Source organism: Beta vulgaris, chromosome 2, assembly GCF_026745355.1.
Source record: "Beta vulgaris subsp. vulgaris cultivar EL10 chromosome 2, EL10.2, whole genome shotgun sequence".
Taxonomy (NCBI): domain Eukaryota; kingdom Viridiplantae; phylum Streptophyta; class Magnoliopsida; order Caryophyllales; family Amaranthaceae; genus Beta; species Beta vulgaris.
This window is the reverse complement of record NC_079203.1, coordinates 5,998,544-6,025,607: the sequence shown is the minus strand read 5'-3', so window position 1 is coordinate 6,025,607 and position 27,064 is coordinate 5,998,544. Positions and strand designations below refer to the sequence as shown.

At 33.4% G+C, this 27,064-nt stretch overlaps 2 protein-coding genes across 2 annotated transcripts; one reads left to right on the top strand and one right to left on the bottom strand.

The window, feature by feature from the left end:
• Window positions 1-10,695: 10,695 nt before the first annotated feature.
• On the top strand, window positions 10,696-12,414 carry LOC130590556 (protein FAR1-RELATED SEQUENCE 5-like). Its single transcript, XM_057393069.1, has 2 exons — window positions 10,696-11,199; window positions 11,932-12,414. Exons 1-2 carry the CDS (start codon window positions 10,699-10,701, stop codon window positions 12,172-12,174), a joined length of 744 nt encoding a protein of 247 aa, XP_057249052.1. The 5' UTR covers window positions 10,696-10,698; the 3' UTR covers window positions 12,175-12,414.
• A 2,710-nt stretch (window positions 12,415-15,124) lies between these two features.
• On the bottom strand, window positions 15,125-16,770 carry LOC125491609 (uncharacterized). The gene is made up of 4 exons (XM_048638311.2): window positions 16,698-16,770; window positions 15,807-16,054; window positions 15,406-15,552; window positions 15,125-15,313 (listed from the first exon to the last, which is right to left on the bottom strand). The coding sequence occupies exons 2-4, from the start codon at window positions 15,849-15,851 to the stop codon at window positions 15,125-15,127; spliced, it is 381 nt and encodes a 126-aa protein (XP_048494268.2). The 5' UTR covers window positions 15,852-16,054; window positions 16,698-16,770.
• Between the last annotated feature and the right edge of the window lie 10,294 nt (window positions 16,771-27,064).

Genomic DNA, 27,064 nt, shown 5'->3' with positions numbered 1-27,064 from the left:
TGGCTTAGATGTATCTTGATTTCAAATGTCTCGTAAGATCTTGATTACAATTTCATAAGATAAAGTTGAATCTGAAAATATGTTTTAAGCCACTAAAAAGATGTTCTGGTTGGACAGTGTGTACTCAGTTTTCCTGATTTTGTTCTTGGAACCTGTCCTGGTGGGGGCAGGGTTCATTGTTAGTGATCCTGCAGGTTCGGATGTGGAAAGCTCGGAATGGAGTAAAAGGAAGAATCAGTTATCAAGGTTATAATTAGATATAATGGCTCATAATTTGTATTTAGGATTGTATATCCTTATTTGTGAGTAAATTATTATATTATTTTGGAAGTCGAGCAAGGTATTATGTAATATGTTATTTGGTTTTTGAGAGTGATTGTTGTGGGCCCTGACCCACAGGTCCAGGATCGCTTTAAGGTTTATGTTTCCGCTGCGAGTAATTATTAATCCGAGGTTTATTAAGCGTTGATTGTAATTAGTGAATCGTAAGGATGTTTAGCTAGCAGCTCGTAAGTGCAGGCTGTTACACATATTCTTAAATCTAAAATCATTATGAACCCATAGTTTCAAACCTAAAATTATTTCACTCATTTTTTCAAGTTCATACGTATTGGAGTTTTTTTTTTTTTTTTTAGATAAGACCAAATAAAAATAATATTTTATAGAAAAAGACCTAATAGAAAAAGTTGCACGAAAAGACCAAATAATTATAAACATTTATGACTTAAGAGTTAAGACAATATTAAACTTTCCTACAAAAATTTCAAATTTTTGGAGTTGAATTCTTATTTCCCTTCTTTTTTGTCATTTCTTCAGCAATGCCTACCATATCAAATTCACTCTTTTAGAATCTCTTCTTTCTATGGAATTCCAGAAGAAAATGATAGCAAATGAAGTGAAAAATAAAAAGCCAACCCGAAAAGTTGGATTATTTTGTTGGAAAGTTGTAATATATAGAGTTTTAACTAAAAGAGGTTCACAATTATTTGATCTTTTATGTAAAAAGAAAAATTTATTAGATCTTTTCCTACAAGAGACCATTTATTTGGTCTTATCTAACAAAAATCCTACTTCCTCCATCTTTGAAATGGTTGCAAGATTTTAACTTTTGCATTATTCATGTATCAACTTAGACTGAAACTTTGACAAGTATATACAACAAAATTAAGTATGTAAAATGTTGTTGGAATTTGTTAATATGTATATTTACAAAGAGTGCATCATGGGTGTAACATGTTACACCATAATTTATTGTGTAATAAAACCTAACACGTAGGTAATGGCATAGATTCTGTTAGAAAACAGGGTGTTGTAGTTTGATTAATGCGAAACAAAATCATTGAGATAATAAAGGTGAGAAAAACAATAAAGAGGAACAAACAAAGAAGATAAGGATACGAGGTTCAATCAAATTTGACCTATGTCCACAGATGGGGGATTAGAGCTTCTTCACTATAATGGAGAAAAACCAAAGAGAATAATATAAGGAGTCCTAAAAATACTAGAGGCTAAAAGTGTTTCTAAAGTTGTATGTTAAACAATAAGCACCAGGAAGCCCTTTTATAACATAAGGAACCCCGTACAAAATCCTAAAAGATAACTCGAAAAACGGAAAAATCGAAAACCGTGTAGCCGCTAAGCCGCCCAATCGGGTCAGGCGACATCCACCCGATTGGGCGGTCAATTTCTCCAATCCTGCTGACGTCTCGGGCTCGATCAGGCAACGTCCGCCCCGATTGTAATTCGCGATGGGCGCTCGATCAGGCGGGCCTGCAAAACTAGATTCCGACGAATTTCAAGGCACAAAACTTAACATTTATCAACAAAAATGACATGACAATACAAATCTACAAATGTGATTTTCTCCTAAAAGTACATTCATACAAATTTTTGTCCATCCAATCTAAGAAGCCTTCAAGACATATTAAGATGAAAAACGTGTTAATTGACACCCATCAGTCCATGGTCCACTGCAACATTATCTCACCTTCCTTGTTTTACCTAGGGCTGGCAATGAGTTGAGACAGCTCGCGAGCTACTCGAACTCGGCTCGGTCAAAGCTCGGTCAAAGCTCGACTCGAGTGAGCTCGACTCGAGCTCGAACTCGACTCGATAGGTTAACGAGTCGAGTCGAGCCACTCAATACTCGACTCGAAAAACTCGTGAGATACTCGATAATTTTTTTTTTATGTATATATATACTTTTAATTTTTTTTAAGAAAATTTAGCTTTTTTTTTCTATAAAAATACTTGTAATTTTCTTTTAAAAAAAATTTAAAAAAAGTATATAAAATGACTAAAAGTAAAGTAAAGAATTTCTTCTAAAAAAATAGAACTATATCAAAGGATAAGATTTAAAGAAACCCAAAAGATTTAATCTTAACCATTCATTGTGAAGACTAAAGATAGAGTGAGTGTGAGATAGTAAAAACTAAAAACTAAAAACCCTAGAAACTAGCAAGGAGGCACGCAGTCACGAACTCACGCACAGCAGCAGTTCATCTCTCAAGGTAAAGAATTTCGCCTCTTGCGCGACTTGCCCTCTTCAATCCTCCTTCTCTCTCCAATCTCCAATTCAACATCGAAATTCATCTCCTGAACACCAGTACACCACCATCTCCATCGACATCCGAGTCGCGAAGAGCATCTCCATCGACATCCGAGTCGCGAAGACCACGATAAGTCGACGACGGCGAACACGGCACATTCTAAGGTAACTCCAATCTAAAATCCCGATCTTTTTGTATTGTTTTGTTTTGGATATTACGAATTATGGAAATTTGAAACTAATTACACTAGAATGTTAGAACTTTAGAAGCTAATTACACTAGTTCAGTTCTTAAGTTCAGTTTCTAGGTTCATTTTGCGATTTCGAGTTCGAGCTTGAACCGAGTTCGAGCTTTAAACGAGTTCGAGTTCGAGTTCGAGTTTTGATTTCGAGTTCGAGTTCGAGCTTGAAATTTTAAAACTCGCGAGTTTTCGAGTCGAGTCGAGTTAGGATATGAGTTTTCGAGTTCGAGTCGAGTTTAGTCAAACTCGAGCTCGACTCGCATCATTGCCAGCCCTAGTTTTACCCGATGCAAAAGGAAAAGCAATATCATCACTCCTATTCTTTAACTATAAAGCACTAAGGCTTTGTTCTTTTGGAGCGAATTAATGAAAATTTAGTTCATTTCAAATTAGTTTAGTTTAGAATAATTCAGTTCAGTTAGTCTCCTCTCATATTTTCAATTCAATTCAGTTTAGTTTATATAAATTAAGTTTAGTTCAGACAAATTAAGTTCGATTAAGTCTAGAAGAACAACGTCTAATACTACTATATGAAAGTTTTATGTGGCTATAGTGCCTCCTTGTGGTACCATAAATTGTTGTAGTAATAGTCTAATAGAGCCAACAATCTAACAAGGTTCCTAGTCGTATTTGTAACAAATTCACTTGTAAGCGAAAATTATACAAATGATTTTGTATCCACTTGTAAGCAAAATGATATTCCCTTCGTTTTTTAGAGTATGTTTACTCCTTTCACTTTTGATCACTTTTCTAAGAGTTGTATTGTGGGGGTAGGAGTCTAGGAGATCACGACAAATTAAAAGGAAAAGTGAAGCACTGCAATCTTTTAAGGATTAAGAGAGTAATAACTAGTAAAATAATTGAAGTGCATTGATAAAAAATATTAATGTTTAAAGTAGTATTAGCCTATTAGCAAATGTTTGGGTAGTCCTATCTATACAAATATATTAAAAGGCGTGCGTGATAATATATACACGCTACGAGGCACCTATGTTACTCTACGTGGCGTACATAAGTGTAATACTCCGTATTTTTGGAGTTAATTTTTTATAAATAAATTAAATTATAAAAAAAATTCTTTATAAATAAGAAAATATAAAGAATATAATTAAAAGGTATTTTAGTAATATTTACAAGAAAATAATAATAGAATAATAATAATACAGTTTGAGTACACTTACAACTTTAACGTAATTCTATTATCGTTCGGTTTTTTTTTTTAATTTCGAAATAAATAAATTAAACTGAGTTCACTTGACTTAGGGTGGCCATACTATAAATAGGAGAGAATAAGAAAAAAAAAATAAAAATAAATTCTAAAACCCTTTTTCTTTCTCAGTCGTCCTCTCTCCTTCTCTCTCAGCCGTTTTTCCTCTCTCTCTCTCTCAAATTCTCTCTCCTCTCTCTCTCATTCTCCCTCGTCAACCTCCCCGGAATCTCGTCGCCTGCTCGAGTGTGCGCGAGAAGGCGGTACGACAAGCAACGAGGGTGTGCGTGGCGAGTTCGAGTGCGAGCGAGCGGTGTGTGGTCGTGGTTCGAGTGCGAGCAAGCGGTGTGTGGTTGTGGTTCGAGTGTTGTGCGAGCGACGAACTGTGGGACGAGGATTACGGTGTGTGTTGTGCGCGATGTGGAGTTGTGCAAGGACTTCGACGAGGAGGGGGTAGTGTGCGTGTCGTGTGTGTGTGGTGTCCAAACAATCGGTTTGTGCGACGAGAGGTGCGCGAGCAAGGGTGCGAAGACGAGGGTGTTTGTGCGAGCGAACAAAGTGGTGCACGCTGTGATTGTGCGAGCGGTTCGTGGCGCGAGTGTGGGGTGCGAGTGGCACGAGCACGTCGAGGCTCGTGGTGCGTGCGGGAGTGGTGCGCGAGTGTGGTGGTGTGTGGTAAATCGTTACCGGAAGTCGGTCGCCAGAGCTCGATTGCCGGCGAGATTAAGTGGTATAAAACCTAATATGTATAATACGATATTATATTCGTTTTAATATTATATATTCTGTTTTTATATTAATTTAAGTTGTAAGTTAATTAATTTGTAGTTTGAATAAATTAGTAATTAATTAAGTTGTATAATTAGTTGAAGTTATTAATCTGATTTAAGTTGTAAATCTGATTTAAGGTTTTGTAATTAAGTAAGGTGTGAAGTAAAGAAAGTAGTTTTTTGATTTTTAGATTGAAAGTTATAATGACCTTGCTATTCAAACCTGATTTTAGGAGTATTGGACATAAGACTTGAATGGAGTTGGAAAAAGTGTTATACTATCGATTTAACTAAAATCAGTTTGGCTCACTAACATTTACTCTTAAAAGACGCTAAGCTCAATAGAGTAGGAAAAAAAAGGAAGTTAATAAACAATGAGATTAGCTATCGTTTATACTTCGAATTACTAAGTCACTATAGTAGTCACGTATTATTTGATAATAGTATAGAGAACGTAGCACTGAAGTACTTCCTCACTCGTTTAGGTCCCAATTTCTTAAATGGAACGTTTGACTAAGACAGCGAAAATTCTCCTTATAAGGTACGTACGCGTACCAGTTTAGTTGCAAGTACTAGTATCATGTTAGGTTGTGATTTAATCTGATCTATCGGAACCTAGAATCATGATAGGGAACGATTTTGATTGCTGAGATTGTTTGGTAATATGTTTATGATTGGAAATCGATATGTGGCATTGTAATGCGTAATTTTATTGTATTATGAACATGAGCATCGGATTTATATTATTTGATTCATGGTGTAACAAGAGTGTTACAACAGAAAAGATTTGAGTACCGTATCTCATAAAACATGTTAAATGTATCTATGTTATTGTGGTATGAATAGACAATACTAAGAATGGACTATGGCAATAAATTTGTTGTTGGACTCGCTACAAATGATGAACAATGGAGGGAGTGTGAGACTTGTTCTACACTCCTACGCAGGCCTACTGTAACGACAGTAGTGTCCTTATAAATTTTGATAACTCAAGTAGGCGGAAGGTTCCGTACGATCTTGGGGGTATGCATACTAAGGTGATGGATGTGAGACGGTATGAAACCGTATTTGCATTTCATCTAATAGACCAAGTTGTCCATTAAGGATTAAGTAGCCCGTATGATTCTAGTAAGATGACGGTGCCCATTCGCTGCCAACTAAATAAAAAGTAAAGGATAAAATGCTATTGTAGTATCATGTCTAGGAATGTTCATTATTGCTTTGTTTATGTTTGTATGCATTCAATGGTTTACTATGTACTCAGCATAGCTGATTCTGTGTTATTGTGTGTTTGTTGACCTGCGATGAACCATTGATGCTACATGGGGAGCAGACTAGATGCACTGGTGCTGCTGCATGTTACTAAGCATCCGGGGGTAATCCTTAGTCTTTGGACTTTATAGCGTTTTTTAATTAAGTATTATAAGAATATTATGATTTACTTAATTAGTTGTGGTTTGAATAAAAGGGGTCGTTGATGATTCCCGAGTTGTAGTTAAATTTTTATTCCGCTGCATTTCAGTTTTCGAGACAACGTTTTGAGTTAATATTCCTTTTTAATAAGCCTTGCGTTTCATTGCGGCGGTAACACTCCCAAAGTCGATGCGACGTAGTCGTAGACGTGTATGGATTTTGGGGGTGTTACAATAAGCTATGTCAATTTACAAAAGTAAAATTACCTTGTAACAAGATTTGAACTCGTGACCTCTTGCTATTATACATGACACAATTACCATCTCAACCAATTTATAATCATGCTTTAAGTGTCCAAATTGTTATATTTGTACCTTTTAAAAGTTGAGTTTTCCTTAATACTCCATCCATCCCGAAATATAGTTCTCATTTCCATTTTGGGTGTCCCAAAATATAGTTTCCATTTCCATATTTAGTTCCACATTTTTTCGTAATTTGTCTAGAAAAATCATGTTCCATCATTTATTTGCTCCTTGAATTTTGTTTTTTCCTTTGTTTATTCAACCAAAATGTTACAATTAATGCTCTTTCACCAATTATTCTCCACTCTCTCTCCTAAAATCATCTTTTTCCATACAATATTTATTTAAAGGGAAATTCCCACTAGTAACCCTGTATTATGGAACATTTGCAATGGTAAACTGTTTTTCTTTTGAGTTTTAAAGATAATCCTAAACCTAGTAATATTATACAACTGTGACATTAATGATGGTTAAACCGATACTTGGACCGTTAAAGCTATTTACTATCCTAACCCAAGTTAACCCCAAACCACTACCTAACCCACTAAATCCCCATCCACCACCACTCATCCATCGAAAACACTATACTCTTGTCACTATCTCCCTTCCGATGACTTTCTCTTTCTCCTCGTGACTTCTCTTCTCATCTCTCTTTCTATTTCGCTGCTGCCTCCCCAAATCTTCACCGTCACTCTGTTCTCTCCCCCTTCACGTTGATGTTGCTGCTGCCTCCCCAGATCTTCACTGTCACTCTGTTCTCTCCCCCTTCACATTGGTGCTGCTACCGTTGTTGTGTTGCTCTTGTTGTGACCGTGGCTTGTCGGTGTTGGTGCTATCCCCCTCTATCTCTTGCTCGAGTTTTCCTTCCTCATCTGCCTGCTTTGCTCCGCCCCTAATTATTTCTTCCTTTATCTTTTTGATATGGTGGTTTTGAGTAGTTGAATGGTGTTTTTTGTGGGTGGAGTGGGCTTTGGATTGATGGATGGTGGTTTCAAGGCATCTAGGTTGGGATTTCAATGAGTCTTTGGTTTCAGGAGGTGGGACAATGGTGGTGGAGTGGGGTTCATGTGGAGGGGTGGGACAATGGTGGTTGGTGAGATGTCAGTGGACTTGATGGTGGTTGGGGGTTGGAATTAACCTGGGTTAGATAAACTGATAATGCTAACCGTTGAATTAACGGTCTAACCATCATTAATGTCACGGTTGTGTAGTATTATCAAGTATAAGGTTATTTTTGAAACTCAAAAGAAAAACGATTTACCTTTGCAAATGTTCCATAGTATAGGGTTACCAGTAGGAATTTCCATAAACAAAAAATCTTTACTTTTGCATAAATTACCGTGAAAAAGGGAAATGAGAACTATATTTTGGGACGGATGGAGAATATTTTAATGGAAATGGAAAAAAATTCATATCAAGTTCAGAAAACAATACCAACCCGGAGCAACGCCTAGCCTCAAATACTAGTTAAATGATATATATGGTGGTAAGAATTTTTTTTTGGTAGAACTATTGAAGAAAAAGGGTGGTCATGATTTATGTTGGGAGTGCTATAAGATGGTTTTGGTAGCTTCAAAACCTTCTGGTAGTGCACTGGTTAACACCAAGTGTTCTGGTAGAACTATAAAGGTTTTGAGTAGTATTAGATTGTGTTTTGGTGGTACTTCCTGTGGTACATGATTTAAGATAAAACCTTCTGGTGGTATTACCAAATGTTCTGGTGGTACTTCCTTTAGTGCATGAATCGAAATGAAGATGCCAACATGCGTTTGTTGAAAGAGTTTGTAGAATCTACTTGTAGGCTGGTGAAACACTGTAACTCAAGATTCAAAGAGATCTCCTTTTGTGACTAAGTCAATGGTGTCCTCAGTTATCTACCAACTGTGGGATGTTTGATAACCGTCAAAATTGTATAAGTTAAGACTGCATTTAAGGTTATAGGAGGTGCAGGAGACTTCAATTCTGCAACAGGAAAAGGTTTGAAATCTTAGAGGAGTTCGGTTCATTGACAAGCACAAAGGAGGTTTTATACTAAAACTAATTGGCAATAATAGGAGTAGTTACTCTAACTTATAATGTGTTACTTTCTCTCTTCTTTATCCAATGTGTGACAACTCATGTTGAAAATCATGATCTAACACTTTAGATCATTAGCATTGTAATATTCAATCCAGAAAATAAGAAACAAATAATGTGTTTTATTGATTTTGTTGTGGAGAGAATTATATCATCTCATAAGAGAGATAACAGAGAACGTATTGTGTCGGACTCGTCCGACACAACACTCTCATCGGACGAGCAACGCAACGCAACGCGCGCGACTTATTAAAGACAGAAAAAATAAAAAATAAAACAAAAAAAACACTTTCATCCCCTTCATCCGCTTCATCCGCCATTGTTCAAGAACAAAAACATATCCAACAGATCCATTTCTCACTACAAATCTAGTTCCACTACTGAAATCTAGTTTGTTACAAATTGAACAAGAATGTCAACCGAAGATTCGAATTCACAAATCGCAAGTTCGTTACAAATTGATCTGAGCAATGAGAATACTCACAGAGATCTCACATTACAAATTGAACTAAACAATGAAAACCGTAACACAGATATCACATCAGAAAAAAAAGAAAGAAATTACATGAAGAATCAGCTGAATACAAGACAAAGCAACAGGTGTATGTCTAAAATAATTTTCAATTGCATTTACTCATTTTCAGTTAGAATTTTGATTGTATCAGTTAGTATGTATAAAATTAGCATTTACATTACAACAAAAGTCTATTTTTCACTCATTAACTTCTTTTTCAGTTAGACTTATTTAGTTTTCAGTTAGACTTATTAAGTTTTCAGTTAGACTTATTAAGTGTTCAGTTAGAGTACTTTAGTTTTCAGTTAATATAGTTTTCAGTTAGACTTATTTAGTTTTCAGTTAGACTTATTAAGTGTTCAGTTAGAGTACTTTAATTTTCAGTTAATATATACTTTTCAGTTAGACTTATTTAGTTTCAGTTGACTTATTAAGTGTTCAGTTAGAGTATTTAATTTTCAGTTAAATACTTTCAGTTAGACTTATTTAGTTTTCGTTAGACTTATTTAGTTTTCAGTTAGACTTATTAAGTGTTCAGTTAGAGTAATTTAGTTTTCAGTTGACTTATTAACTCTTCAGTTAGACTATTTACACTTCAGTTAGACTTATTTACTCTTCGTTAGACTTATTTACTCTTCAGTTAGACTGATTCAGTTAGACTTATTAGTTTCAGTTAGATATTTAGTTTTCAGTTAGACTTATTAACTCTTCAGTTAGACTTATTTACACTTATTTACTCTTCAGTTAGACTTATTTTCTCTTCAGACTAATTTAGTTTTCAGTTAGACTTATTTAGTTTTCAGTTAGACTTATTAACTCTTCACTTAGACTTATTTGCTCTTCAGTTAGACTTATTTGCTCTTCAGTTGAAGATTCAGTTAGACTAATTTAGTTTTCAGTTAGACTGATTCAGTTTCAGTTGACTTATTTAGTTTTCAGTTAGACTTATTTTCTTTTCAGTTGGTCCTTAATTTATTTCATTTAGTATAATTATTCTTTCATTTGATACTATTAAACATTTCAGCTACACTTGTTTAGTTTTCAGTTAGTGCTTTTGTTCTTTAAGTTAGTGTCCTTTATTTTTGTCAATGAACTCAACAGCTGAACATGAATATCTCAAGTACATCAATGACGAAAATATCAGTAGCAGTTTAATAGGGAGACATGTTACAGATCACAAAGATGGTTACAACTTGTATCAAGCACACTCAAGAGCATTAGGATTTAGTATTAGGAAACAAACTCTAAGGAGGAGGAGAATTGATAATTCAATATACGAATTCTACTTGGTTTGCTCAAAGGAAGGAGGCTCAAAATCAACAAACAAAATAACAGAACCAAAAGAAAAAGACACACAACAAGAAAAAGCTGTTCAGATACCAGATGTTGAGCAGCCAACCAAGAAAGAAAGGAAAGAGTAGTCAATGAAACAAGAACAGCATGCAAAGCCATGGTCAGATTTAAGCAAGAAAAACCTGGTCAAGACTTTGTTGTAGTAGCTCATGAGTTGCAGCACAACCATGAGTTGGTAATACAACAAGAAATACATCATCTGAAATCAGAAAGGAAGATAACTGAACAAAAAGGACAACTAATACAAACAATGGTTGAATCTGGATAAAGCCAATGCATGCATACAACTTTTTGTGTCATGAGGCTGGATCAGAAGAAGTAGTGGGCCACACAAAAAGGGACCATCTAAACTATATCACACAGTACAGAACAAGATTGGTTGAAGGAAAGGATATGCAGAGTGTGTTGGACTTACTTCAGCAAAGAGCGGATGATGATCCTGCATTCTTCTACAGGCTGAAATTTGGGGAACATAACAACATTGTCAGCTACTTTTGGCGAGATTCAATGATGTTGGAGGACTTCAAAGCATATGGAGATGTTATGATATTTGACACAACATATAGGACAAACAAATATGGACTGATATGTGCACCATTTGTTGGCATAAATTGCCATTGGAAAACAACAATGTTTGCATGTGCTTTCATAACTAATGAAAAGGAAGAGAGCTTTGAATGGCTACTAGAAACATTCAAGAGAGCAATGTGCCAACAAGAGCCAAAGACAATTTTCACTGATCAAGATAAGGCAATGGGCAATGCAATTGAAAAGGTATTTTTCAGTTAGAATTATTTAGTTTTCAGTTAGAATTATTTAGTCTTCAGTTTGAGTTATTTATAATCAGTTAGACTTATTATAATTCAGTTAGACCTATTTAGTTTTCATTTAGACTCATTAATTTTTCAGTTAGCCTTATTTACTTTTTAGTTAGACTAATTTACTTCTCAGTTAGACTAATTTACTTTTCAGTTAGACTCATTGAGTTTTCAGTTAGACTTATTTAGTTTTCAGTTAGACTCTTTAGTTGTCAGTTAGACTCATTGATTTTCAGTTAGACTTATTTAGTTTTCAGTTAGACTCATTTAGTTGTCAGTTAGACTCATTAGTTTCAGTTAGACTTATTTAGTTTTCAGTTAGACTCATTTATTTCCACTATTTCAGTTAGACTTCTTTCTTTTTCAGTTAGACTTATTGATTATTCAGGTAGACTTATTAATTTTCAGTTAGACTTATTTAGTTGTCAGTTACACTTATTTACTTTTCAGTTAGACAAATTTACTTTTCAGTTAGACTTATTTAGTTTTCAGTTAGACTCATTTAGTTTTCATTTGGGCTTATATTACTTCTTTTTGTCTAATGAAATTTTCAGTTAGCATTTACACTGTTTTCAGTTAGACTTCTTAAATTTTCAGTTGGTCTTCATATTATTTTTTACCTTTTAATTAGATTCACAAGCATTCAAATGAAAGTGATTTCTAGCATAATATGTACTATCTTAAACAGGTTTTCCCAAATACAAGACATAGGCTTTGCCTTTGGCATATAGAGAAGAACTTTGTAAGCCACTTCGGATCCCTCAAGACCAATGAAGACTTCAAGAACATGTTCAAGAACTGTTTGATGGGGTGTCAAAATGAATCAGGCTTTGAAGAATTGTGGGCGAAAATGATGGAATTGTATGGACACGAGAAAAAGAATGGTTCGAGCAAGTATATGATCAGAGACACAAGTGGTGCACCGCATTAAATAGGGATATGTTTTCAGCTGGAATCTTATCATCACAAAGAAGTGAAGTCACAAATAAGGCAATATCATTCAATGCAAAAGCAACAACAAACCTGTTTGAATTCTATCATATATTTGAGCAAACAGTGAAAAGATGGAGAAGCAATGAAACTAGTGACAACTTCCGGAACAGAACTGAACGTCCCAAAGCCGTCAAATCCAAATCAAAGCTTCTGAAACATGCAGCTGATGTATACACACTAGCACGTATAATGACTTTGAAACAGAGTATGAGTGGGCAATGGCATCATTTTTACGAGCATTTGCAACAGAAAACTCACAGCTGAAGTTGTTTGAAGTCTCACCAGAAGAAGATTTCACAATTCACATACAGTAGCATACGATGAGGCACAACAGAATTAGTGTGCTCATGTCAATGCTTCACAGAGACGGGGATGCTTTGCTTTCACATAATAAGGGTCATGCACATGTTCAGCATATTTCAAATACCACAACAATATATCCTTAAGAGATGGACAAGACTTGCAAAGTCAGCAGTATGGGAGAATGTTCAAGGTTAGTGAAATAAATCAATATGATAACTGACAAATGAAAGCAACTAACTGAAAAACTGAAGACTCCAACTGAAACAATTAACTGATCACCTGAAAGATTTAATTAGTGAACTGAAAAAAAAAAGGCTCCAGCTGAAACATTAGTATAACTAACTGATCCATTAATGTTACTACCAGAACATTAATTGGGGGTTTTGTTTTGTGTGGGAGGGGGAATATTAGTGTGGGGGTTTTGGGGGGTGTGGGGTTTAACACTTAACTAACTGAAACAATTAACACACCACCTGAAAGAATTTATAAGCTATCTGAAAATTTAGTTAGTCAAATGAACTAATTGACTAAGAAACATTTATTAAAGCAGACAAGGACCAAAGCCAAAATGCACAGTTGTGGACACCATGGAGACATGCAATAACCAAGAATTTCTACAACCTAGTGTCAATATGTCAATCAAATGAGGATGCAAGAACATTATGTGACAAGTCGTTGAAGGAATTATACAAATCAGTGAAAGAAGTTTTCAAGACTGATCAACAAAAACAACAAGAAATCGAAGATGAAGAACTACGAAGACAAACAGTTGAAAATCCTGAGGTGATAAAGACAAAAGGAAGACCCCAAAGGGAAACAAGAGAGTAAAAGGACATTTTGAGAAGCGTAAAATGAAGACAAGGCATCCGAACGAATATGGAACAAAAACCCCAAATGTACCTCAAGTTGAATAGTGTTCAAATAATATTAGTTTTCAATTGTATTCCATCAGTAATTGTATTGAAATTTACACTTGTTTATTCTAAGCTACTCGAAATTCAGTAATATTAGTATTTATTGTCCTTCAGTTAGACGTGTTTATTTTTAGCTAGTGTTTCTAGTGCTTCATTAGACGTGTTTACTTTTCAGCTTATATTAATTGAGTTTCAGTTAGACTTGTGTATTTTTCAGCTAGTGTTAATTCTGCTTCAGTTAGACTTATTTATTTCTCAGCTATCTTTATACTGCTTCAGTTAGACTTGTGTTTTTTCAGCTAGTCTTAATTATGCTTCAGTTAGACTATTTATTTTTCAGCTTGTATTAATTGTGCTTCATTAGACTTGTGTATTTTCTGCTTCAGTTAGACTTATTTGATTTTCAGCTTCTATTAATTACGCTTCAGTTAGACTTGTGTATTTTCAGCTAGTGTTAATTTCCTTCAGTCAGATTATTTATTTTTCAGCTAGTATTAATTGTGCTTCAGCTAGACTTCTTTATTTTTCAGCTAGTGTTTATAGAGCTTCAGTTAGACTTGTTTATTTTTCAGTTAGACTTATAACTCTTCAGTTAGACTTGTTTGTTTTTCAGCTACTATTTACAGTGTTTCAGTTAGACTTAAAATTTATATTTACAAATATATGTCATACACTTATTATTATGAGTTAGATTTTTCATTTTTCAGTTGGTATTTGTATTTTTCCAATTAATTTTCAAACAACTTCATTTACACAAATGTATTCCATTCAAAGTAAGTGTAAATGTACAATTCATTAAAGAACACAGATATAAAATGTAAAATGAGTTCTGTGCTATTTCTACTGTACATTGCAAAATTTAATGGTGTGCTATTTCTACTGTACATTATAATAATAATAAAAAAAAGTTTGGCACCTAGAATAATGAAATTTCAACAGTTGCTCTATTTTCACTTTGTCTCCAAAATTATTATTCAACACATCTTCTACTTTCGCCTCATGATCCCTCCTTCGCCGTAAAATGTGTGCTTCTTTTCTATTCGTCTTCTTTGATCGATTAAATGCTAATTTATCTAGAACAGCCTCTTTATCCTTCCTTATCTTCTGTCTTGCCATCAGTTCAGGTTTCTTTGCAGACCAAACATAACAGTCATGCTTCACTTTCTCTCTCAGTTTGTTTAAAGGATGGTCCACAAGACGAAGAGCAAGCCTACACCGCTCAAGGTTTTTGGTGGCTGCCTAAAAAATAAAAAAATCAAAACTATTAAAAAAGTTTCAAAAATGTAACAATTACAAAATAAAACTAACTGAAAATAAACAACAACATCAACTAGTCTTTATAGTGCTTCATTGTTTTTCAGGTAGTCCTTATAATGCTTTCAGCTAGTAATGATTGTGTTTCAGTTAGACTTGATTGTTTTTCAGCTAGTATTTTTTGTGTTTCAGTTAGACTTGTTTATTTCTAAGCTAGTCTTTACAGTGCTTCAGTTAGACTTCATTATTTCTCAGCTAGTCTTTATAGTGCTTCAGTTAGACATCTTTGTTTTTCAGCTAGTCTTTCAAGTCCTTCACTAACTGGCTATCATACCTTTTTCTATTAAAAAACTTTCAAAAACAGAAATGTAACAAGCAAAATACTCCTAAAAAATAAGTAATCATACCCTTTTCAGGTCAACAAGTGCACATGGTTAGTATTTGACCGTCATACAGCTCCATGGTTTTGATTGCATAGACACCACAATCAAAATTGTTGTCCTTGCTTCTCCAAGGGAAGTAAAGAGTTGATGTTTGCCAATGGTGGAGACGATCAAAATCACGACATCTCATAGTCTCTTGCATAAAAGAATCAAAAGCACGACACTGCATTTGAAGATCAAAAAATAAACAACAATTAAAAAAAAGTAATAAAATGGAACAAAAAAAAAAAACAAATGCTCATAAAAAGGTACTACAAAGTATGTAAGACCGTTAAATTCCTCATGCTTATATCTATCAATGTCCTTCATGTCTGTACGATTGTCAATATTTTCAATCCTTTTTGCTTTCTTGTTCAGCACCAAGACAGTATAATGATCATCCTTGTGAACAGGAACAAAAATCTGGAAGATAAACATAAGATGCAAAAGCAATAAGTCTACCTGACAGAGAACAAAACAAATGAAATACTAAAAACACTAGCTGAACTAAAAACATACACTAACTGAAAACATAAACTAGGACTAACTGACAAGTAACATACACTAACTGAAAGAGAAAATTACACTAACTAAACAAACAAATACTAAAGAAAACATAAAATAATACTAAGTGAAATCAAAACAAATAAAAAATGGTTAACAATAATACAACTAACCAGTTCAGCTTCTCGAATATCATTCCTGGAAATGATTTCACCCATGAAGAAATAGCTTCCTTACATTTCTTGTTGAATAAATCATCATCTTTTGTAATAAGCTTTTTCTTGTTTTCTTCCCATTCCTTCAACTTCTGATCATACTGACTAGTGCCCTCCAGCTTCTTCAAAATAATCTCATTTTCAGCAATCTCACTCTCAAACTGAACCTTTTTTACCTTCTCAGCACACAACCAATTGATATAGTTCTACAACAAAAGAAAATAGATATTATGACAAACTGAAACACAGAAGATAACAACTGAAAAATAATTTAGTTTTCAGTTAGACTTTTTAAAATGTCAGTTAGATTTATTTACTTTTCAGTTAGACTTATTTAGTTTTCAGTTAGACTCATTAAGTTTTCAGTTAGACTCATTAAGTTTTCAGTTAGACTCATTAAGTTCTCAGTGAGACTCATTAAGTTTTCAGTTAGACTTATTTACTTCTCAGTTAGACATATTTACTTTTCAGTTAGACTCATTTAGTTTTCAGTTAGACTTATTAGTTTTCAGTTAGACTCATTAAGTTTTCAGTTAGACTCATTAAGTTTTCAGTTAGAGTAATTTACTTCTCAGTTAGAGTAATTTACTTTTCAGTTAGACTCATTTAGTTTTCAGTTAGACTTCTTTATTTTTCAGTTACACTTATTTATTATTCAGCTAGACTTATTAAGTTTTCAGTTAGACTTATTAGTTGTCAGTTACACTTATTTACTTTTTTTAGACTGAAAACATAATATGACCAACTGAAAAACATAACATGACAAACTGAAAAACAGAAGATGACCAATGACAAAATATATGACCAAATGAAAACAAACATATAAAACTAAGCAATAACAACACTTACAAAAGGCATAATATTAAACCAGAATCTCCTTGTTGCAGAAGGTGATTCCTCTTCTTGCCTATTGAACATGAAGGGCATCCGTCAATAACTCCACTTGTCAGCCAACCTTGACGAGGCATGCTAATTAAGTCGAATTTGTACAGCTGAACCGCATAGTTGCTATGAGGATTATCAAAATCCACAATGAGATCACTTGTTAGTTCACTTTGCATAATGTCATTTTTCATCTTCACTTCCTCAGAATCTGTATCCAATGACATATATGCAACATCTTCATACTCATTGTAAAATAGATAATCAACCAGCAACCTCTGGTCAGGAGACAGATCACTCAAATATCTATTATAATGCTGCAAACTTCGACATAATATTATGCCATGGTTGTTGACAGGAACAGCATGCAATCCAGGCGTAGAAGATGAAACAACACCAGCTTCCTTCTCATCCTCTTCTTTTTTAGCCTTGTCAGATGATGATTCAACTCCATGATCAGCAATCCTATCAATCAGGTCCTCCAAACCTTCATCGTCATAATCATCACCTGGTTCCTTAACTCTCACAACTTTCCCAACTTTCTCTGAAGAAGGGTCATAGTCCCACCCCTTCAATAATTCAGGTGTTGAAGGGATTTCTGACTTTGATTGTTTCTGAGGTTTGTAGGATTTGTATGATGATTGATCAGAATAAGAGCCATCACCCTGCATTCAATTAAAATATAAAAAAATGACAGATATACTAACTGAAAGATAAACATACACTAACTGAAAATAAAACAGATACTAACTGACAAGAAACATAAACCAAATGAAAAATAAACTATTACTAACTGACAAGAAAGATACACTAACTGAAACATAAAATAATACTAACTGACAAGAAACAAACACTAACTGACATGAAACTTACACTAACTCAAACATAAACTAATACTAACTGACAACAAACATACACTAACTGAAATAAAAGATATACTAAATGACAAGAAACATACACTAACTGAAACAGAAAAATAAACAAATTAAAAAGAAACTAAAACTATACTTACTCGAGGATATTTTACATTTACTGGAGTGATGATTGGAATTGAACTTCCAACACCCTCACCACTCTCTGCACTGTCTGCAAGATCCTCAACAACAGGACTAGGAGTTAATAGTTGGAATGAAGGGCCATCGAAATCAGCAATGTTTTTCCTTTTAGCAGAAGAATCAACTCTCCAAGACTTTCTGCTATATACATTCTCAACAGCTTCAACAACAGGAGGAGGAGGAGGAGGAGTTGGAGTACGAAGATCAACAATATCAATACCAGCAGCGGTGCGAGTAGGGACGTGTGTAGAAATTTTACACTTATCCTTATCAGCATTCCTCCTCTTCATATCATCTTCCTTTGGTTGTTCTTTCTCAACATCTTAATTCAAAAACAAAAAACAATAAAAAATAAATATAAAAAGTTACATTTGATATTTATATGATATTCAGTTGGTATTAATACTATTTCAGTTAGAGTATCAAAATTTTCAGTTGGTCTGAATATTCTTTCAGTTTGACTTGTTTATTGTTCAGGTAGTCTTTATAGTCCTTCAGTTAGACTTGTTTATTTTTTCAGCTAGTCTTTATAATACTTCAGTTAGACTTATTTACTCTTCCGTTAGACTTATTTACTCTTCAGTTACACTGATTAAGTTAGACTTATTAAGTGTTCAGTTAGAGTAATTTAGTTTTCAGTTAGACTTATTAACTCTTCAGTTAGACTTATTTACACTTCAGTTAGACTTATTTTCTCTTCAGTTAGACTTATTTACTCTTCAGTTAGACTAATTTAGTTTTCAGTTAGACTTATTTAGTTTTCAGTTAGACTTATTAACTCTTCAGTTAGACGTATTTGCTCTTCAGTTAGACTTATTTGCTCTTCAGTTAGACTGATTCAGTTAGACTAATTTAGTTTTCAGTTGATATACTTTTCAGTTAGACTTATTTAGTTTTCAGTTAGACTTATTTTCTTTTCAGTTGGTCCTTAATTTATTTCATTTAGTATAATTATTCTTTTATTTGATACTATTACAATCATTTTCAGCTACACTTTATAATACTTCATCAGTTATTGTTCAGGTAATCTTTATAGTGCTTACTTCCTATTTATTTTTCAGTTCGTTTTCATATTGTTACAAACTAAAACAGTATTTCAGTTGCTATTTATAAGATATTATTTCCTTTAGAGCATCACATTTTTCAGTTGGTCTTTGAATTCTTTCAATTAGGAATAATTAAGAAACTTACTTCCTCCTTTCTCTCCTTCTGCATGAACCCCAGCATCCAACTCCTTATTTCCTCCTTCCTCTTTATCTCCTTGAAGACCACAATCATCATCAGCATTGCCAGTCTTCTTATTATCATCTTCCTTCGGTTCTTTCTCATTATCTTCATTCAAAAACAAAAACAATAAAAAAATAAAAATAAATACACAATAACTGAAAAACACAAAATCAGAAATGAATAAATTCATTGACAAACTAAAACTATTTTTCCACCAGATTAAATAAAAACAAATACCAAAAGTTTCATTTGGTATTTATATGATATTCAGCTAGTATTAATATTATTTCAGTTAGAATATCAGACTTTTCAGTTGGTCTTTTTATTCTTTCAGTTAGCTATTTAACTTTTTATTTTAAGCAAACTAAAACAATACAATAAGAAGAACTTACTTCCACCTTCCTCTCCATCTCCATGAAGACCAGCATCCTTATCTCCTACTTTGTCTTCATCTCCTTGAAGACCAGGATCACCATTATCTCCTCCTTTGTCTTCATCTCCATGAAGACCAGCATCCTTATCTCCTCCTTTGTCTTCATCTCCTTGAAGACCAGGATCACCATTATCATCAGCATCATCATCCTTTGTCTCATTATAATTCTGGTGATCCTTATCATCACCATCATCATCATCATCATCATCATCTTCTTTATGCTGATCATCATCAGCATTCATCTTCTTCTCATCCTCCTCTCCTTCTTTTTCATCATCTTCATTCAAAACATAAAAAAACAACTAAATACACATAAACTGAAACAATGTTTCCAACAGATGAAAAAAAAAATAAACTGAAAAAATCCAGCAATCAAATGAAAACTTAAGTGAATTGAAAAAATTCATTTAGTATTCATCTCATTTTCAGCTGGTGTTCATATTATTTCAGTTAGACTGTCAAAGTTTTCAGTTGGTCTTTTTATTCTTTCAGTTAGAGTCTCAAAGTTAGCTATTTCACTTCTTCAGTTAAACATTTCTTTCACTTAGAGTCTAAAATTTTTATTCCAACCAGATTACAAAACTACAACATGAAAATAATATAATGAAAGGAACTTACTTCCTTCTTTCAAATCAACTCCATGAACACCAGAATCCAAATCAGGAACATTTTCAATTCTTCCAAACTCCAATTCAACAGGCCGCTTCACCAATAGTGAAATTGTAGGATCAACTTTGTTTGCACTGTCTTTCGCTTCCAAATGACGCTTGCATATGTCTCAATTTGACTCAGAAAATCTGGGTTAAATACTTCACTATCATCCAGAGAAATACTGTCTTGAGACAGCTTCTCGCCTTCCTCCCGAATATTCTGGGCAATCTCCAAATTCACTTGACAGAATGCAAGCGCATTCCTTTCAACTTGTGCATGTTCTTCACATATTCCTTCAATTAAAAGAGCAAAATAGAATAAACAAACAAATCAATATGATGATGACACAGAAACAACATAAACAAAATATAAGGACCATCTGAAAGAATCAAACTATCAAATGAAAACTTAAATGAAATATAAATAAACTTATTTAGTTTTCAGTTACACTAATTTAGTTTCCAGATAGACTTATTTAGTTTTCAGTTAGACTTATTTACTTTTCAGTTAGACTTATGTACTCTTCAGTTAGACTTATGTACTCTTCAGTTAGACTTTTTTAGTTTTCAGTTAGACTTATGTACTCTTCAGTTAGACTTCTTTAATTTTCAGTTAGACTTATTTACTTCTCAGCTAGACTTATTTACTTCTAAGTTAGACTTATTAAGTTTTCAGTTAGACTAATATAATTTTCAGTTAGACTTATTAACTCTTCAGTTACATAGTTTCAGTTAGACTTCTTTATTTCTAAGTTACACTTCTTTACTTTTAAGTTAGACTTATTTGCTCTTCAGCTAGAACTGACATTATTTCAGTTAGAGGTCAACAGTCTTCACTTAGAGTTCAAGAGTAAAAAAAATAAAAACATAAGATAAATGAAACTCACAGGAACATCAAGAGCATCTATTTCCTCATCAGTCATCAAACTATGAGGAAGATCCATGATAAGCTGCCTAGTTGAAGGTGATGGACCCTCAACCACCTTAATTATAGGAGAACCAGACTTCCTACTAGCAACACTAACACTGGGAGTTTTAAACTCAACCTTCTGTTTTTCACGCTTCACCGGCAGAATAAAATCCATGTTGATCTCAAACTGCTTCACAACATCATCAAATCCTTCTCTTCCTGCCAATAACTGATAAATGGCTTAATGACATTTGAATAATCCAGATTACGACACTTGAAGTTGTGAATAACAGCAAGAGTCAAAGCGCTAACGCATCCCCGAAGCTTGAATGATACTTTCTTCTGTCCAAGCTCAATCTTCTTAATCATAATAGACTGATGACAGTCCAAAACAGCAGCACAAAGACTTCTCAATATATATCCACACCAGTCATAACTTGAAATTGCAGATGCATCTTCTAAACTCTTGGCACATTTCAGCACAGGCCCAAATCAGCTATAGGACATAGAAGCTTGGACAACGAAAAGATAACAAATAACTTCTTGAAATCATCACCGAAATTCATATTTCTTAAACAAATCATCCCAATTTTTTCTACCAATATATACCTTCTTGGGATCAGAAATACCAAGAAACCTATGCCAATCCTTCCTGGCACTTCCAGCCTCTATCTGACTACCTTTCCTCCTAAAGGCGTCATCATCTATAACCTCTACTGCTCTATCTGACACAGGTAACCCCAAAACATCACTAATGGTAAACTTATTAAAAATCATTTACCATTCTTTGTTGAAAACATCATTCCAGATGCATTGTAATTTAACAACACCTCCAAATTCAGATTAGGACAAAACTTCTTTATCCTAATATCTAAGAGACTCCCAAACCCAATATCCCTAATGTCTCTTTTTTGCTCATCACTCAAATTACTAACCACTTCATTTAAATGGGAATAGTCTGACAATACTTGTAGATTAATTGACTTTATTTCTTGCTCAGTGAAATTCCTAACAAAAGTGAACAAAGAAAACTTTAAAACATAAAAAAAAAGCACAATCATATAATATAAAAGGAGAATAATGAAAAAAACATACGATCTATCAAATGTGTCTTTCTGTTGATCGGGATTAGATCTTGAAAATGAAAACTTGATTGGTGATAAATCAGATTTACCTTTCTTCTTAGACAAGGATTTATCACATCTGAAAGAAAGAAAGTTTAATCAAACAATAAAACTAACTGAAAAAAAAACAGCATCAACTGAAAAAATACAAAGATCAACTGAAAGAATACCAACATCAACTAAAAGCAGACCACCATCAACTGAAACAATAGCCTAGATTATTTTTAAGGTAGTCTATATAGTGCTTCAGTTAGACTTCTTTGTGTTTCAGATAGTCTATATAGTGCTTCAGTTAGACTTGTTTGCATTTCAGCTTATATAGATTGTGCTTCAGTTAGACTAGTTTATTTTTCAGTTAGTCTTTACAGTCCTTCAAAGTAACTTCTTTATTTTTCAGCTAGTATTTGTTGTGCTTCAAGTAGCCTTGTTTATTTTTCAGCTAGTTTTCATAGTGCTTCAGTTAGACTTGTTTGTTTTTCAGATAGTCTATATAGTGCTTCAGTTAGACTTGTTTATTTTTCAGCTAGTCTATATAGTGCTTCAGTTAGACTTGTTTGTTTTTCAGATAGTCTATATAGTGCTTCAGTTAGACTTGTTTGTTTCTCAGCTAGTCTCTACAGTCATTCAAAGTAACTTCATTATTGTGCTTCACTTAAACTTGTTGGTTTATCAGCTAGTCCTTATTATTTCATTTAGTATAATTATTCTTTCATTTCATTCTATTCCAATTACACTTAAAATTTTCATTGAAAATTTACATTGCTTCAGTTAGACTTGTTTCTTTTATCAGCTAGTCAATATAGTGCTTCAGATAGACTTGTTCGTTTTTCAGCTAGTATATAAAGTGCTTCAGATAGACTTGTTCGTTTTTCAGCTAGTATATAAAGTGCTTCAGATAGACTTGTTCGTTTTTCAGCTAGTCTATATAGTGCTTCAGATAGACTTGTTTGTTTTTCAGATAGACTTCTCCCTTTGTCAGCTAGTCTATATAGTGCTTCAGATAGACTTATTTAGTTTTCAGTTTGGCTTATTTAGTTTTCAGTTAGACTTATTTAGATTTCAGTTAGACTTATTTAGTTTTCAGTTAGACTTATTAAGTGTTCAGTTAGAGTAATTTAGTTTTCAGTTGGACTTATTAACTCTTCAGTTAGACTAATTTACGCTTCAGTTAGACTTATTTACTCTTCCGTTAGACTTATTTACTCTTCAGTTAGACTGATTCAGTTAGACTTATTAAGTGTTCAGTTAGAGTAATTTAGTTTTCAGTTAGACTTATTAACTCTTCAGTTAGACTTATTTACACTTCAGTTAGACTGATTTAGTTAGACTAATTTAGTTTTCAGTTAGACTTATTTAGTTTTCAGTTAGACTTATTTAGTTTTCAGTTAGACTTATTTGCTCTTCAGTTAGACTTATTTGCTCTTCAGTTAGACAGATTCAGTTAGACTTATTTAGTTTTCAGCTAGACTTATTTTCTTTTCAGTTGGTCTTCTTACTACTTCATTTAGTATAATGACTCTTTATTTCATTGTTTTCCAATTAGACTAAAAATATTCAGTTAAAATTTACATTGTTTCAGTTACACTACTTCATTTTTCAGTTACACTACTTCATTTTTCAGTTACACTACTTCATTTCTCAGTTACATCTTTATTTTTTTTTAAAAAGTAAACAAAAACAAATTAAAAAACAACAAAAGAAAGGTAGAAATGTCTAAATGAAACTAAACAAAATCAACTGAAAGAATATAAGAAGCAACTAAAACAATACTAGAATCAACTGAAACAATACAAGAATCAACTGAAGGAATATAAATATCAACTGAAAACAACATCAACTAAGAGAATACAAGTAGCAACTGAAAGAATATTATAATCAACTGAAAGAATATATAAATATCAACTGAAAAACAACAACAACTGAAAACATGTGTATAAAACAACAAAAACTGAAACACAAACCCTAAATAAATACTCTGATAAACTGAAAACATTCAAAAATAGAAAAAAAAAAAATCTAAACTACTCTAAGAACTTGAAATCTACCTTGGATCATAATCACCATCTTTCTCTTTCTTCTTCCCAGCAGTAGACAGTGCCAAAATTTTTCCTGAAGATGCGAGACTCTTCGGCTTCTTCGACTTCGGGCTACATTACAATTACAACAACAAAAACACTCAAATTTTGAAAAAACAAAAAAATTTGCAGCAAAAACAAACGAAATTATACCTAGAATCATCATCTCTAATCCTCTTCACCATATTTGCGATGCAAACGTAATGAATTACGAACAAAAAAACACGCTAAGTTTCAACAGCAGAGAAGCAGAGAAGCAGAAAAATTCTAGAAATAATCAGTAAATAATATATCGGTTTCTTTGAAATGAAGAAGAATCAGTTTTAAAACTAGCGAGAATCAAGTAGAAATCCAAAAAACAGTTTCAAAATCGAAAAAAGATAATGACCTAATTACCATTATATGTTTTTTCTAAAAATAAACAAAACTGCTGATCAACAAAACAAATATGAAAAAAAAAGAAAGCCCGCGCGTTTTTGATGGCTAAGCCCGTCCGACGGAAGCTATTGGGTCAGACGGTCTGACCCAATTATTATGAAATCTTGAACTTATTATTACAATCATCAACTATTTATACAGAAAATAAACACCAGAAGAAACAAAAAGCAATAACTAATTCAAGTTGAGCTATAACTAACTCCAGCTGAACTGAATTAGTTTGTTATAACATAAAGGAAAAAATGTTTTTAATAAGTCAACCTTTACATGGTCTTCCCATTTTAAGTCTACCTTTTGATTATCTCTGATTGAGTTAGGCTTGTATATCTGTTTTCATTTATTGAGTTTTTAACCTGTTTGTGCCTTATTTAGTAGGTTACTTATGATACATGCTACATTTCCACAAGTTGGGTGCAGTTCATACATTTCCACATGTTGGGTGCAGTTCAAACATTTCCGCAGGTTGGATGCAGGTCAGGTCAAGTCCATCTAGGTTTGGTCACATCCGAGTCATCGTACAATCGGTTTCCAATCAAGTAAAGGTCAGCACATTTTCAAGTTGTTCTATGTCGGATTAAGGTTCCCATGGACGGGCTTTAAACGGGTTTGTACAGGTCAATTTGGTTTCTATATACTTGGGAGGATCAAGTTCGGCCCAGGTTGAGTTTGGTTGGGAACTTGAGTTCTTATATATACAAAAAATACCATACTCAATTATATTCATCGTATTTCATCTTGTTATTCTTGTATTGTTGATTTTCTTTTGGTTCTTCTTGTGAACAGCAAAACGACAATATTGACATTAAAGTCGCACATCGATGTAAGTTTGAGAGGGTAGAAGTATATTGTCTTATAAAATAAAGTTTTGACGTGAGAACTTCTTATAGCTGCAATCATGAATGTTGGACATTGGACCTTTGGACTAAGAAATGTCTAGGCTGATGAAATCTGATTTTGATTTGCACCTTACATGTGTGCAAGCATTGATATCAAGCAAGGGTTAAGGATTTGAAGTTTTTAACATTATTATTTGGGCCTAATCTTGTTACCACCGTGCACGCATGCAGTGTAGTGTCTAGCCTAATCTAACTTTCTTTTTTGTTTTTAAAATTTTTTTAAAAAATTATCATCATTGAAGATTCAGGTTCAATTCGGATCAGTTCATAACACAAAGTGGACTAAATCGGGTATTTATCGGGTCTGCCCGGATTCTAGCCAAACTAGCTTCGGTTCGAGTCTGCGTCTTAGATTATTGTGTTCAACCGATCACGATTTTGAATTTGAGCATGTATAGTCGTGACATAATATGATCTTATCGGGTATCGATTAGGTCTAATTGATCTCAGGTATGGTGCTTACTCTCTTGCATCGAACCCGTCGATATCATGTTGACTCGTGGGTTGTGGGTCAGGTCTATTTTTGACACCTTTACCACAGATCAGGATATTCTGCTACCGTGATGTTCCGATGGGGATGTTGTTGGACTTTTTCGATTCTGTCGCATCTGGGGATATCATGATTCATGACCGTCTAACAATGTTAAAAGTATGCCCTCAAATAACGGATCCATATAATATAGTAATTGATTTCTTGTTAAGAAAAAATGTGTTTTTTTTATGATATCCAATCAATTTTGTAACACCCTCATGATTGCTTTAAAGGAATTTAGTAGTCCAAGAATGAGCGACCTCTTATAAAGTTTCTCAAGTGCACATGAATAAAGACAAAATATATCGGAAGAACTTGTATTGGTTATTAAAGACAGTGATAAGCTTGACTGTATTTTGTCAATGTATGCACGTAGCAAACGAATTGCCTAAATGACACGTGGCAAGAATTTTCTTGCTTTATAATACATTAGCTCAAAAGTTTAACATCAAAAGCTAAAAACTCAATTATATAGACCTTGTCCTAAATCTTCGAGTTAATTATTTTTCAACTAATATTAATCCTACTAACAAAAATATCATCCTCCTCATAAATAAATGTACTACCTCCGTTTAATATTATTTACAATGTTTAGACATTATTTTCTACTCACACTTATATCAAATCATTGCAAATAATATGAAACGGAGATAGTTGATGTATAAAGCATAGTACATACTCTATTATGTTATACTTACAATATATTCGTTATCACAAAGTCTTAAAAAAGACGGTATCACGTTAGTCTTAACATGAGACCTGACCAGCCCAAGAGATATATTTTTAGAAAACGGACCGCGTCTCACAAATTCTCACGATAATATTTTGGAGAATTAGTTAATATTTTTGGCGAATTAGTTAAGTATTTTAGCACAATAGTTTAGAGCTGGTAATTTTTATGTAGACTTTCATTGTTTTTTAGTTAACATATTCATTACATTAGTACTTAGTGTTGTTCTATAATTAGTTAAGAAATTGAACGTTATTTTGGTTT

Coding starts and splice junctions, on each gene's coding strand:
- LOC125491609 (XM_048638311.2), bottom strand. CDS start 15,851: ATGGGTGAAATCATTTCCAGGAATGATATTCGAGAAGCTGAACTG. Junction 15,553..15,806: donor ATATTCGAGAAGCTGAACTG/GTTAGTTGTATT, acceptor TTTATCTTCCAG/ATTTTTGTTCCTGTTCACAA. Junction 15,314..15,405: donor TTAACGGTCTTACATACTTT/GTAGTACCTTTT, acceptor CTTCAAATGCAG/TGTCGTGCTTTTGATTCTTT.
- LOC130590556 (XM_057393069.1), top strand. CDS start 10,699: ATGCATGCATACAACTTTTTGTGTCATGAGGCTGGATCAGAAGAAGTA. Junction 11,200..11,931: donor TGGGCAATGCAATTGAAAAG/GTATTTTTCAGT, acceptor TATCTTAAACAG/GTTTTCCCAAATACAAGACA.